Raw genomic sequence first — 15,655 nt, forward strand, 5'->3', positions numbered from 1 at the left:
TGTGTTGGGACACTGATTCTTTCTTCCCTTGTCTTATTTGTTTGACAAAACTAACTCCTCTAAGAAGCCTTCATCACAGATTCTCCTAGTTTACTAACTCCCTCCTCAGTGCTGCCTATATATGTTTATACTTCTGTTTTATATTCTAGTAGGGAATATAAAGGTGTAAACACAATTGCAGTAGAGAATTAATTCTTGAGGGCAGGAACCATGCCGTGCTAAATTTAAAATCTTTAATGCCTTCCTCAATGCCTTGCATGTAGCAGGTATTCAGTGCTTATAAAATTGAATGAACCAGGTACAGAGTAGTAAAGAGAGTTGCTGTTCGTGGGTGAAACTTAAGTTTTTTAAGATACAAGTCTTAAACCCAAGCACCTTTTCCAAACCACATTGAGAGGCAAGAGATCCAGAGCTGTGAGAGAGAATGTGAAGAGGAACAGTAAAACTGAAAATCAGCCCCTGGATAGAAGGGAAACTAAGGGTCTGAGGTACTCAGAAGGACTTAAAATGTTGGAAACCCAGGGAAGCACATATGTTCAAGTGGAGTGACAAAACTCATTGTTTATATTGTAGGAATACTATTTTGAGTTTTACTCTGGATTTTGCTCTTGATATATTATTTTTTGATGTATTTGTACTGTTGTTTGCATCCCTACTTAAACTTTGGTAATCTCACATCAGAGTAAAGATCCATCCCTCATTTGTTAGCTAAGGGATTGGAACAAATACTTATTAAGAATCCTTTTAACTCTCTGATTCTGTTATTTTCAGTAAACCAAATCCTGTTAGCAGGTACTTTAATGGTATCTGTTGGGCACAAGTATTTCTATCAGTTTTGCTTGTTTGCTGCCACTGTTTGTTCTTTATAAATGGAGTGCATACTAAAAGTAGGCATTTGGGTTGCTTATGAGGATATTTTGGTAGCAAGCTCATAATAGGAAAAAAATGTTTTGATTTTGAATTAATTCTACTATCAGGAAATTAGAGTTTATGCAGTTTTTCTCCAGAGATATTTTTGGTGACTCAGAGGTTTAAGCTGGCACTGTGTCTTGTCAATTAGCTGTTTCTGATTAGGGGTTCTGGGTAAAATGGAGCGGTATTTCTTCCTCTCCATGATAATTCATTGTGAATGGGTGGCAGTACAGGGGCATATTTCAGCAGCCATCAGAAAGAAACAGAAGGGACAAAAATCCTTTTTCTCTAGTTCTTAAACGTATGTTCTTTTTTTAAAAAAAAATGGGGTGCCTGGTTGGCTCAGTCAGTAGAACATGCTGCTTTTCATCTTGGGGTTGTGAGTTTGAACCCCTTGTTGGGTGTAGAGATTACTTAAAATCTTAAGTTAAGTAATGAAAATTAAATATAAAAAATATTGCCCCCCCCAAAGTATTACAGAAAATAATATAATAGAGGAAATTTCACAGTACAAATAAAAAGAGGTAAGTGTCTCTGCTTGCTCTTTATGTTTAACTCCCCCCTTTCTACATAGCCTCAGCCATCTCAGACTAGATAACTCTGTTGGACTTGATAAATCCCTCACAGAAAGTGTGACAACTCGTTTACCTTTGTTTTTGTTTTTGTTTTTACATATGTCTGCTTCCTATCATCGTAGCTTCTCTGCATCAGACTGGATGTCTTCCTCTTGCCTATGAACTACCCTTCTTGGACTGTTTATCAAGTGCTTCCCCTTTTTTCCTTGCTGAGAGCCAGATTTTCTCTCCCTTTAGTGGGTACTGAACAGAAGCAATACTCCTATCTGTTGTTCATATGAAGGTGACATCCAACAGTTGATTAAGAAACTTACCTTGCTTCTTAATACTTATGCTCAGTTCTGTTGGCAAAGCTGGCAGGGATCGCCACAAAGATCTCACTAATTACGGTTTTAGTGAGAACTAGGTATCTTCTCTCTTCCCCATCTTATTTATCTTGGCACAAGCTTTTCTGAGAATGATTAATATAGTAAGTATTTTTATAGAAATTCTAATGCATCTGCCTTAAATTAAATAGCTGTTTGATGTGGGTGATGCTGTGAATTTGTGATTTGCATGGCTTCAGATGTCATAATTTTTCCCCCCACTTTCTAGGAAGTAACAGCTAGCAGTCGCCACTATGTTGACAGGCTATTTGACCCTGATCCCCAGAAAGTTCTACAAGGTGTCATGTAAGTAGTATGTATTTAAGAGTCTATCAAAAAGTCTTGTTTGTTTTTGTGTTTGAATTTGCCAAATATTATAATTCCGAAAATGCAGGATTAGAACTTTTTTCTTCCATTTTGGAAAGATCCCTTGGTATTCATAACTTTAATATTGTACTGTAAAGAGTTGTCTGATAGTTGTTAACTGACATGGTTAACTTTTTTATGGAATACCTGTTTTACCATTTTAAAACATGTTTGTTTTTGTTTTTTTTTTTTTTTGGAGAATGCTTTTGTGACTTTAATATACAGCAAAAGCAAGGGAATAAAATTGATCTTTTATAATTGGAAAGGGCTGGGAGAATGTCAGTAGGGTTTTTTGTTTTGTTTTTGGTTAACTCATTGATTGTAAGGCTTGACTCTCCTACTGATGTTTTAAATCTCAGAATTTAGAAAGCAGTCATTAGAAAAGTTAAATAAATTCTTGATAAAATGCCCTTCTTTTCTCCAAAATTCCCTAGTGTTTAATGAGAGAAAACATTTTTAAGCAACATACCCAAGGTTTTAATACTTAAATAAAAAGTTAAGTCAGACAAGTGTGATAAGATTGCAAGTGATTGAAAGATGAATTTTCTATCCCAAGAGCAGATAATTATGCTCTTAACACATGACTTCTAAAGAAGAAAGTCTAGCCTAAGACTCCTTTTAGGGTTGGCAGATATGGAGCGCCCACAGGCCTGAAGTGTGGCCAGGGGAAGGAGAAAAGAAAAACAGGTCAGGACATTTGGGATAGTACACATGAATCACTTTATTCTCCTCTTACCCTGTTAGTGTTATCAGCCAAGTAGTACTTTCAGTTTAACTTTTGCTCAGTCATGGAAAGACTAGGATGCTTTGTTTATAAAAAATCTCTACAGATTGTAATTCTCCCCCTACCTCATCCCACCCTGACCCCAACAAAAAGGGCGTTGTATAAAGCATATCTTGGGATGTGGATTTGTAAAGTGGGGGTAAGATAAAAGTGAGTAAGGCTGCTTGACTGTTCAAAATGAGCTGGAAAAGGTGAGAAGCTGGATGTAGACCCACCTGGCATACTTGACACTTTATCTTCACGTTTTCTCAGTTTACAGAAACAGGAGGTTATAGTTCTTGTTTTCTCATTATGTTGACTTTGCTTTTGTCCCCTTAACTAGGAGACTTTGTAATGATTTAATCAGCCCCTTTGTAAACTAATTTGATTATTGCCAGGAAAAATGGTATTAAATCCATTTGTTAAATAAATCAGTTTGGGTTGTACCTACACACAGAGATTAGTTGTGGGGATAGGTTTGATTAATACTCCTCTTTAGGCAGATAGTTTCTGTATATTAGTAATCCTAGATATTATTTAGGGTTGTTCAGTAAGTAATTTAGCTGAAAATATCAGACCAATTAAGTATTCTGTGAATGATAGAAGATGACGTTATCATTTTTATTATGATTGCTACAGTGGTTATTTAGGAGAAAAGCTAATCTTGTCAATCAAGATTTCTGTGTGACTTTTATCTTGACTTGTATCTGATAATGAGTAGCTAATTTAGGTGTTACTTGTTACTTTGAGAAATTTCTCATTTATCAAAGAACACTATAGCTTCTTGAAAGTTGATAAATAAGGCATCAAATACTGTGGGAAGAGCATATTATAATGAACCACCTAAGGTGAAGCTTGATGGCCATAGTGCCTCTTAAAGTTATCAAGTCTTGAAGACTAAGCTGTTAGCTGAAATAGATGAGAAAGGTTTTTGTGGAGGGATCGTGGAGTGCAAAGAGTATGGTCTTTGGAGTTGGACAACAGGAGGTTGAATTCTTGACATTTCCTAGTGGAGGTGTTTCCTAGCTGTGTGCTTGGGCAAGTTACATAATTTCCTTGAGCCTCAACTTCATCATCTGTAAAGGGAGTGTAATATGCCTGTTTTGCCAAGTTGTAAGAATTAAGTCAGAGGTAAAAAATCCAGTGCCCGGTATGTTGTAGATACCCACAAATTGGCACTTAAGTGCTTAGTCATTATTGACTCTAATATAAAACAACTTCAAAAATAGGATGATTCTTTTCAAAGAAGAGAAAGAAAAATAAAAATACAAACATAAAAACAATTCAAACTAACAGAAGAGGGAGAGGGGCTAGGACAAGAGAATGCAAGTGGTAACATTCCAGTATACGTGATTGCTTCTTAACAATAGTAAAATCTGTTTAAAATTTGAAAGGCATAGATTACCCCAAATCTTTTCACTTTATGTCAGAATAGAGCTGGCCTTATACAGATATGAGTAGGGTGATTTGATAACCTGTCCTTGTCTCCAGAGAGAAAATTTATGCTTTCTGACTCAGTTCTGTCCTAAACTTTGTCACTGTCTGAAAATTAATTGTACTTAAGAGAATAAAGTGTGAACTATTTTTAACATTTTATTAAGTAATCTTAATACCAGAATAGTACAATATTGATAGAAGAAAAGGGGAGCCAAAATGATGTTTAGGAAGAGAGAGGACCGATTTTTTCCTTTTTAGACACATTACACAGCCATAATTGAGTCATACAGAGACCATTACTAGACCAAAATAGATGGGTGGCAGAGAGGTAGCCACAGAGTGTAAATAATCAAAGGTAGCCTAATTTTAGGGAAGGAGAAGATAGAAGCTGAAGTAATCAGATTTGCGTCCAAAATAACCAGTTGGAAAGACATTCAAAAATTGACAATTAGCTTTAGTGATAGGACAACCAGAGTTTTATTTTTCCAGCTTTAAATTTGATTTTTCTTAAGAACTATGAAGATATAAAACATACGAGCTGGAAAAAGAAAATTGAAGAAATTAAAGGCCAATGAGGACTTTTCATCATGGTCTATAACTAATCGACTCAGCTGTGTTAGAGCCATAGTCCTACCATACATATAGGGATCTTCTTTGCAGAAAACCCACGTCATAAAGGACCATTTTACATAGTTAGTGAATATGTCCTTTCTGAAAAATAGTATTAAGCAACAGAAGTGCTTAGTTTTAATTGTTGAAAAATGAAGAGTTCTCTAGAAATAACTGTTTTGTTAGTAGTACAATATTTAGCATAATTTTAAATGATCCTATTGTATTAAAGGTTTGAATACAGAAGCAAACCTTAAAAGAGCAAAGTTTGAAATGCCTAAATGAATAGAAGATCATTAGGTAGGAGTAAGATATGAGTAGAGGAAGCAGGGAGGTCAGTTATATATATCATAAATAGTAGCCTCTGCAACTACAACAGAGTAGCTACATCAAATAAACTATACTGGGTTGCAAGTTCTGAGTTTCGTCTAGTGTGGAGATCTGTTTATGACTTTAAAAAACAGTTAAAGGATATTTTAGTGTATTAGGTCAACCTAATACACTTCAACTGTATTGAAGTTGAAGAAGAATAACTGTTCAACTCTTTATGTAGGTTGTCAAAGCTGCTTAACACTGTGGTCTTTTAAAAAAAAAAATACTTCATAAATAAGACCACCTCATCTGGTTTTTATAGTAAGTAGTGAATCTCCAGGAAAAGATCAGCAGATAGCCATACTTGGCCCTGTGTTGACAGGCAAAAAATGATATAAGCAAATTTCGCTGGCTTTAGTTTCCAAGTTGAATAGAATGGGGAAACTAGACTGGATGTCTTGTTAAACTCAGTTGAGGGTACTGTGGAATTGTTGGGAGGTTTTCACCAAGTATTCACTTCTAAAAATTATTTTCTGAGGCATTTTATTTATTATCATTATTATTTTTTAAATGTTTTTATTTATTTTTGAGACAGAGACAGAGCATGAGCAGGGGAGGGGCAGAGAGAGAGGGAGACACAGAATCAGAAGCAGGCTTCAGGCTCTGAGCTGTCAGCACAGAGTCCGATGCGGGGCTCGAACTCACGGACTGTGAGATCATGACCTGAGCTGAAGTTGGGCACTTAACCGACTGAGCCACTCAGGTGCCCCCCCCCTTTTTAATTATTTTTTAATGTTTATTTATTTTAAGAGAGAGAACATGAGCAGGGGGGAGGGCAGAGAGGCGGGGGAGAATCTCAAGCAGACTTTGTGCTGTCACCACAGAGCCCAAACAGGTTCAGTCCCACAAACTGTGAGATCATGATCTGAGCTGAAATCAAGAGTTGGATGCTCAACCAACTGAGCCATCCAGGAGCCCCTATTTTACAACATATTTTAATGTGCTGATGATATAGGTTTATTTTAGTAATGATTACTTGATTTTCTGGTTCCAGGAAATTATGTACCTTTGGTTTAGTAGAATATAGATATGTCCCATTTTCCTTGCATAAAGCTTTCATAAAATCAAGGCTTTGGATTTTGAGAAGTTTTTAATTAAAATATAAGTTTTAGGATAATTCAAAAGAAATAGTTCTGTTAGTTACTTTTAAAAGTGTTATAGACAAGGGGCACCTGGGTGGCTCAGTCGGTTAAGCGGCCGACTTCGGCTCAGGTCATGATCTCGCGGTCTGTGAGTTCGAGCCCCGCGTCGGGCTCTGTGCTGACAGCTCAGAGCCTGGAGCCTGTTTCAGATTCTGTGTCTCCCTCTCTCTCTGACCCTCCCCCGTTCATGCTCTGTCTCTCTCTGTGTCAAAAATAAAATACACGTTAAAAAAAAAAAATTAAAAGTGTTATAGATAAATAAAAATGACCATATACCAAATGAAATGGAACGAATGTAAGTCTTACTTGTTTAAACCTATGTATTTTGAGACCATTCAGTCTATTTAAAAGGTTGGCAGGTTTTTCCAGAAATTATTAAATCAGATGATACAGTTTTATGCACAGATAGGTAAGCTGTTTATATATGTGTTGTTAATTTTGAATATGAAGAATAGCTGTATATTTGTATACATATGTGTATATATATCTTGTTATATTTGTAGAACATTTAACTTACTGCTGCCATATTATAATGTTCTAACACTTTTGATGTTCTTTGGAATGATTACATGTGTTAAAAAGATTTATTATTATGCTCTAAAATCTGGCATTTATTTTAATGCAGTTATTACATTGCACTCTTCATTTTTAGAGAATGTAGGGTGATTTGTAACTACACACTGATAAAACAAAGAGTTAAATATGTTAACTTCTAATTTCTGAGCTAGTGAATTAGATCTGTATCTAATGCCATGTACATTCCAAAAAATCTACACAACAGGATAATTTGTTTATTAAAAAAAAACCTAAAGTACAGTCCATTTTCAATTCTGTTCAATTTGTATGTATAGCAGGTACACAATAAATGCCTCAGTTGACTTAAAATGGGAAGTTCACTGTAAATTTCTCAAGTGCCTCCTGGATCAAACCCTTATGTTAAAAATAATTTCAATTTGGATATTATCTAATGTCCCGTTATCTAATTCTTCTACAATTGGCAGTTCACATGTGGCACTGGTAACTTTAATTAGAATATGAGCATATCTCACTCCCTAACCATCCTTGATAATGGAAAGCTTATTATACTTGGGTGTTTGCATGTTATATTCTCCAAAAAGTACATCATAATTATAATTACAGGGACAGGGGAGTGAGTATGTTTATAATTTTGCAAATCCAAATAATTTTGTAAGTTGTTCACCATGTCACCTTAGTCTAGCTACCCACAAATGTGATTTTGTCTTTATGACCAGGAAGTTTTCAGAAGGAGGTCAAAGTTTATATCAGTTTGTAGTTTTCAATATCCAGTGTATTTTTTTGGCTACTTCATACCAGTTAGACCAAGAATTGAGTGTACAATATTCCAAACAGGAGCTTCTTCAGGTAAGTGAAAAGTAATACTGGTTCAAAATGAAAATGATATACCTGATCCTTAGCTTGTGGTTTCAGCCTTCAATGATTTCAAAGATAATTTTCTGTTTTTAGGTATTAGGTTTTCATTTAAAATTTATGCTGTTTTGGTGTTACACTGTTTTGACCGATTGACTAAAACTTTCCCCAGCAGGTCTAGATCCCAGTTCTTTTAAAAATTTTTTCTTATTGTTTAACTGCAAAGTGCAGTGTTTACTTTCTCTCTTGGTTTTGATCACTATCCTAATATTCTAATTTAGACAAGTTCTGGTAGGCACTGTACATGTTGGTTTAATATTTAAACCTTTTTCTATTCCACACTGAAAATTAATGTCTTTCAGACTAAAGAAAGGAAGTAGAAAGGTTAACCTCCACGTAAAAGTAGATGCTTCTTGAGTCCATTTATTAGCGGGCAAATAAAAGATTCTAGGTAGATTTTAGCTAAGAACATACCCTAACAGATGCATTTTTGTAACATCTTAATATTGGCTTCTTCTCCCATCTTCAAAGAGTGGGATATTCCCAAGGCTTACCTTTTAGCTTTCTACCTGGATATTTTTTATCTCACCTCAAAGATAATTCATTGTGTCCAAAATCAAGATAGATCTTTGTCTTGTTAAGGGACTTATGTTCCAAGCTCCCTACTGTTCTCTGCATCCAGGAACTCAGACTTGAAGTAGTCACTCAAGATATATATCCGATTTCCTGTACCCATCAAATCATCTTATTAACTGCTTCTTCAGAATGTGCTCTGTATTAATGATTCTCGTCGCTGCCATCTTAGTCTCACATAACCTGATATCTGGAAGGATTGCATAATTCCTTCAGCAAACGTTTACTGAGTGCCTACCATGTGCTAGGCATTGTGATAGGGTGAGAGTGTGTACAAATAAATAATAAAGTCATTGCTCTGGAAGATCCAGAAGTCTAGTGAAGGAGTCAGATAGCTAAATAGACAGTCCACTATAGTTTGGTTAGTGAATGCTGTGGTAATCATAAGTACAGGGTAGTAGTTATGGGACCACAGAGGAAGGGCATCAGCCGTTTAGTTCCCTTTCTTGACTCTAGTATTATCTGCATTCCCATCCAATCCACATTCAGCTTACCTTCATTAGTCACTGCTTCCTTGATACGCTTTTTCTGATGGAAACTTGATTGCTCCTTAATCTATCCCTCTTTAGTTTGTCTCTTCTCCCTGTCACTTTTCTTTATGTTCTGCTTAGTATTCCCACTTTAAAGGGACACTTCTTCTTTTTAATCTAGGCTCCTGGTCCTGCCCTAGAAATATGATGTGTTCATTTCCAATATGGTCTTCTATGAATGGCTTTTCCATTTGCCCTTCCCATTCACTATCTAAATCCTGGCCGTTTTCTGAAGTTCATTTAGTTCCTGCCATTGCCTAAAAACCTGGTAAGCTTGTCTGATCATCTATTTATCTCAGGCCTATAAACACTTGATTTATAATATAGCACTGCTTTACATTGTTAGTGTTATTTTTATCTCCCCAAGAAGATTGTAAACTCTTCAAACATCCCATTATGTGATGCTTTCGTATTCTTCATAGAGCCTAACACAGTGCTGAGCTCAAAATTTAATTGTTGAATTTCAGTAGTATATAAGTAGGGCATTTTTTCCTTTGAGTATTAAAAGTTGGTAGATAATGAGAGCCGCCTGGGTGGCTCAGTTAAGCGTCCGACTCTTGATTTCAGCTCAGGTCATGATCTCACAGTTCATGAGTTCGAGCCCCCTCTGTGCTATCAGCACAGAGCTTGCTTGGGATTCTCTATCTCCCTCTCTCTGTGTTCCTCCACTGCTTGGGCATGCACACACTCTCTCTTTCTCTCTCAAAAATAAACATTTGTTAAAAAGTTGGTATATATGAGATATATTCCTTTGATCTACTGGGAAAAGGATATCTTTAAAATGAGAAATGCTTTTATCTTGTATAAAATGTAAAATTGAAACACGGGAGGAAAAAGGAAATACATTAGCTGACTTCTTTTTGATCAGTTTGTTCTGATTGCCTGATATGCTGGAGGTAATGGAAAAAACACTTGACATAAAAGACATGGATTGAGACTGGCTCTATCATTTAATGTGGAGCTCTGAGAAAAGCCACAAGTCTGATTCTTAGCTTCCTCATCAGTAAAATGGGGTTAATATTACTCAAGATTTTGATGAAGATTAAATAAAATAATAGATATGCCTTTGTAAACTGCCTTTGTAAACTTCAAGGCAGTATATAAGTTTTGCATAATTTTTTTGTGCCCCCATCTTGGATGATAGTTGTGAGTTTACATTTTACAGAAATCTGGATTTCTCTATGGTGCATTTTGTGATCCATTGATAGTAACCTCTCTGATATTTTCAGGTCATACTGGCTTTCTTGCCTCCCAAGAGGAAATAGACCTCTATCCTAACAAAATAATGAATGTGCTATGATAGAGGGTAGCTAGCAGGGACACCTAACCCAGACCTGGGAGTTGTCAGGGCAAGCTTCCTGGAAGAAGTGACATGAATATCTATGATCAGACCTGAAAGATGAGTAAAGTTAGCCACAGGAAGGTGTGAGGGAGGGGATAAGGAGAAGAGAGAGAAAATGGCTACACTCTGGCTGGCTCTGAGATTTAACCTTATACCATATTTAGATCTGCTACAGATAAGTATATATGCTAATGATTATTTCTTTTGGTTGTAACTGTTTCATAGAAATGATCTTCTAGTATCCCTTTATAGTTAACACCTGATGAGAATTTATTTGCTGGGTGTTAAGGTCTCTTCATTATGTACCATAGATATATTTTACTTACGAAAGCCACAGCAAGAATTATTTTCTTTAGACCTTGGTCCATTTTAATAATTGTATTCTCTTCAGTCTGCATTTACTCTGTAACTACCAGCTACCTCCTTCATGTCTTTTTTGTGAACTATTAAGAGAACTGGAAAATTGGTTTTGGAGGGGGTTTTGTTTGCTTTTGTCTATAAAAACATTTACTTTTGTGAGGTTTCAGTTACTTGGAACACATTTATAAGGTAATGTAAGTATACCTCATTTCTGCTTATTTTAGGAAGAGTGGAGAGAAATCTGGGGAAATGTTCCTGTTGGGAATTCCAGAATAGAGAATGGTACCTGGCAAAAAATAGGCTCTCAATAGATATCTGCTGGACAAATGGATGTGCTACATTAGTATAGACAGAACACATTAAGAGAAGGCAAGAAGACGAAAGTAAATGGTAAACTGCTAAGTTAGGGTCTGTAAGTTGATGATTGAGAAGTAAATCTCCATAAGGAGGTAGAAGCCTATGCTTTGTTCTGTGAGGCTTTGCTATCCCATGATTTTATAATTGTCTATCAGAACTTGGTTAAAACCCTAGTAAGCTTCATTCAGCTTAGTCCCCATAAATGAAAAAATACTCTTACTTTTCCCCTGTGAACCATGTAGAAGATCTGAATGATGGTTTATAGAGAGAAACAGATAAGGCCCTGAAAAAAAATAGACCTACCTTCAGGCACTGAGCTACTGGGAGGAAGACTAGGCCAACAGTGGTTGGCTCCAAACTTGGGAAAATGCCATTCAAAAACTTGTGGCAAGAATCCGCTTTCAGCACATCACTGCATCATAGCAGTATTTTTCTGCCACAATTGAAGAAGGTAATTAAGGAGAAAAGGCATTATAATTATTATCAGGGTTTTTAATGCCAGTGATTTTGGTTGGTATTGGAAACACATGCTGACTATAACATTTGTTGATTTTTTAAAGTAGCTTTTTCTCCCTGTTTTCCACTGTTTTTCTACAAAATCATGGTTTACCAATTACAGAATTTTTTAGGATTCTAAGTTTCAAAGTTGACAAAACATTTCTGTATATGTTAGAGCTCTGTTGCCTAGAAAGAGTCAAAAGAGACACTGTGTGGCAATGTAGAGGAACTTATTGGGGATATGAAAGAAATTGGTGAGCTAAGAACTTTGAGGCTCTATACTGATGGTCTTAACACTGTCAGACGTGATCCCCCCCATAAATATTTGTTAATGACGCCTGTGCTACCCTGAAATTAAATTAGTAAGAATAAAACTCCTCACATATATAACTCCAAAAATAATATAATGCCTTCCCTGCTTATAGTATAAGTGAAAAAAATTTTAAGATAATTTATAATGTTTCCATATGTAAACATTTAGTCATGAATACATTAGAAAACTTCAGCAGTGTGAGTGCAAGAGCTGAAAATGTGGACTGATGTATGGTATTGATAACTCTAGTACTGTGAGTGGACACTGTGCTGGTGGTCTGATTTCCCAAAATGAAATAACTTATAATAAAAAGTATAATCTTCTTTTTATTTACAGGACAAATGCAATACTGAAAAATTCCATTTTCTTTAAAAGTATACAAAAAACACTTTCTGTCTAATTGTAAAACTATGGCCAGAAATTTCCAGACACCCTCATTAACTTCCAAAATGCCCCTATCGGGCTTTAATCCTCTCTTCCCCACTTTGAGAACCACTGCTGTGTAGAATCACTTAGCATTCTAGTGTTTTATATTAAGATAGCACTACTGACTGATGAGGGTATTTTTTATTAATCATCTTATTAGTAGTACTCTGTTTACTTGGAGCTATTTATTTTTTCTCAACCTGTCATTTGGGACCAGTGTTTGTGAACCAATTGGTCATTCATAGAGATACTGTTCTTGTGGAATAGAGTTTTACTCCTGAGGAAGTAAAGATCTGAGTGTAGCTACAATAAAAAATATGGGTGAATATGTGGGAAATAAAAGGTTTTTTTTCTTATTTTTTAATCTCTTTGAAAGGTAATAGGCTGCTTAACTAAAAAAATAGTAACAATATATTGTTATTTCTAACCAATTAAAAAATACGTATGACAGTAATAGCACAAAGAATGGATGGAAAAATGGAAGTATATGCCTGCAAGGCTCTTAGAACACAAACGAAATAAGATAATATTCCTTGAAGACTGACTGGGATAAGTTAAAACATACATACCGTAAATTGTAAGACAACCACTAAAAAGCAACAAAACAAAACTCAAAGAAGCACAGCTAATAAGACAGTAAAAGGAGATAAAATGGAACCATAAGAAACAATCAGTCCAAAGAAGTCAGAAAAATAGGAAAGAAAGGAACAAAATCATGATCCCTGAAACAACGTTAGATATAATGTGTGGGCCTTTTCTGAAGAACTCAACATTCTTTGTATTGGAAGTCTTTTATGAGTGCTCAGGGTATCTCCCACTTCCCCCACTCCCCTACTCTCCTGTATTACAGCCCTCAGGTTCACTCAGTACCTATCTCTGTTCTTTCCTTTGGTACTCCAGGTGAAAAAGGATCGGGGTTTCACTTTGTCACTGATATTTATACTTGTCAATCCAAGATGTTGCATAGTAAAGATAAAGTGCAAAGAATTGATCATTGATGTTTCTGTGAGGTCTCAACATCCCTTGCCCTTTTCTCTTCCCCTGAATTCAGAGACATGAAAAATGCTGTAATTGGAAACAACAAGCAGAAAGCCAATCTCATTGTTTTAGGAGCTGTTCCAAGGTATGTTTGCTATCAGCCCCTTTTCTGCTATTCATACTAAGTTTCTGATGTGTTTCTCATTCTCCTCTGTAAGACCCATCTTTTTTCTATGTTGTCTATCTTGTTTTAAAAGCCTCTTAATTTTTAAAATAAATGCTTTGAAATATATGAAGCATATCTTTAGGAATTTTTAAATACCAGAGAATGGAATATGAAGCAAATATATTAATACTTTTTGGAAATTCAGGAAGATCATTGACCCTATAATAAAGATGTGTTGGGTAGATAGACAATATATACCAGCCTGATTCTTTATCTCCTCAGAGCTTTGGCAGTTTTATATGATTGGATAATAATTTCTTAGGATTCTCAAAACCTTTTTAAAATAAATTGACAAAAATTCCTGCTTGATTTTTAATCCTGCTTTTTTTTTTTAATTTCTAATTTTTAGAATTTGCTCTTTTTTAACTTAGAAAGTTTGATCTTTTTTCTGATGAACTAAATAAGCTTCTTTTTGGCAGACAGTGATAACTGTATAACTTTCTCTTTGCCTTTGGTACTCAGAACTAAGTTTTATGTACAGTTGCTATAAGTTTTTTATTCAGAATTTTTAATACTTTGTTTTTTTCTTTTCTTCATATCTGTCTTTTGATGCAGGATTGATGGCTTTATTGTTTTTATCATAACCTCAAATATATACTGTGGCAACCATAAAACTCTCAGCAGCCTTTCTTAGGGGATTAGTGTTCAGTGTATGTAAATATACTTTAAGGAATGTGTGTGTTTTACTGTAGAATATAAAAGGAGATGGTCGTAAGTGGTGGATGATTAGAGTTTAGGGAATATTTGCTTGACAGGCAAGGCTGGGGTAGAAATGAGAGGATCTCCTGGTTCCCCAAATGGGAGAACTGGGGAAAGAAGAGTTTTCCTTGCTTGAAGAGTTGCACAAGGAGTCTGATTATTTCTTGTAGGCTAAACCTCTGTGATCTCTGAACTATACCTCTGGATAGTCCAGGTCCCTTTCTAGTCTGAATTTAACATCTGACAGCACTTGGCTTTGACTGTCCAGAGTCTTCATATCCTGGAGTGGAAGATGACATGGACTGTGGTGCTGCTCTGTCTACTTGTGGACAAATTTCAGAATAATAGTCCTGATAAATTCTAAGATTGTATGTAATAGTTCTTTGGTTCAAAATGAATAAACTCTCTTCTTGATTTTTTACCCAAATATTCCTTTATTAAGTTAGTAATTGATATAAACAAATGACCATTTCCTAACCTTCTATAAGCTCACCAACCATACTTTTAGTATGTGGGATGTATTGGTAGCATTTTTCTGTTACATTACTTTTAGCTAATTTACTTGTGTTTAATTTTTTTTAGTCTCCTCTGTTTATCAAATTCCTTCTTTTTAGATTATTGTACTTGCTTCAGCAAGAAACCTCAAGCACAGAGCTGAAAACTGAATGTGCCGTGGTATTGGGGAGTCTTGCTATGGGTACTGAAAACAACGTCAAGTCTCTTCTAGATTGCCATATTATCCCTGCCTTACTGCAAGGTATGTAAGGAAGTCATTTTTGTACAAGTAAAAATTAGAGTCAATTTGCAGTGTTTAAAATACGGATTGAAAGGAGGAGTCTCACATCTCTTTTCTATTGACAGGACTACTGTCTCCAGACCTGAAGTTCATTGAAGCTTGCCTCCGGTGCCTGCGCACCATCTTCACCAGTCCCGTCACTCCAGAGGAGCTACTGTATACAGTGAGTTGTAGAAGTGTTTGAATCATCAGTTAGCTTTCACTAACAACCTACTTCTGCTTTACTCGGCATCTCAAAAGTCATCATAACTATGTTATAGGAAAATCTCAAGTATGTCAGTGTTTGCTAATAGGCAGATATCAGATGTTCTAGATCTTTTTTTTTTTTTTTTAATTTTTTTTTCAACGTTTATTTATTTTGGGGACAGAGAGAGACAGAGCATGAATGGGGGAGGGGCAGAGAGAGAGGGAGACACAGAATCGGAAACAGGCTCCAGGCTCCGAGCCATCAGCCCAGAGCCCGACGCGGGGCTCGAACTCACGGACCGCGAACTCACGGACCGCGAGATCGTGACCTGGCTGAAGTCGGACGCTCAACCGACTGCGCCACCCAGGCGCCCCCCTTTT

The 15,655-nt window shown here is 35.9% G+C and overlaps 1 protein-coding gene across 3 annotated transcripts in view; it reads left to right on the forward strand.

The window, feature by feature from the left end:
• The window catches only part of ARMC8 (armadillo repeat containing 8), a 108,112-nt gene that overhangs the window by 25,934 nt on the left and 66,523 nt on the right, over window positions 1–15,655 (forward strand). For 2 of the 3 annotated variants that reach the window (XM_040480282.1, XM_040480283.1), the window contains exons 2-5: window positions 2,082–2,158; window positions 13,441–13,512; window positions 14,907–15,049; window positions 15,154–15,251. In XM_040480282.1, the coding sequence (XP_040336216.1) occupies window positions 2,082–2,158; window positions 13,441–13,512; window positions 14,907–15,049; window positions 15,154–15,251 (390 nt within the window). The remainder of the gene's footprint in view (window positions 1–2,081; window positions 2,159–13,440; window positions 13,513–14,906; window positions 15,050–15,153; window positions 15,252–15,655) is intronic. The other variant, XM_040480284.1, reaches the window with a different exon arrangement.

This window comes from Herpailurus yagouaroundi, unplaced genomic scaffold, assembly GCF_014898765.1.
Source record: "Herpailurus yagouaroundi ecotype Mexico unplaced genomic scaffold, PumYag 159, whole genome shotgun sequence".
In the NCBI taxonomy this organism is placed as follows: domain Eukaryota; kingdom Metazoa; phylum Chordata; class Mammalia; order Carnivora; family Felidae; genus Herpailurus; species Herpailurus yagouaroundi.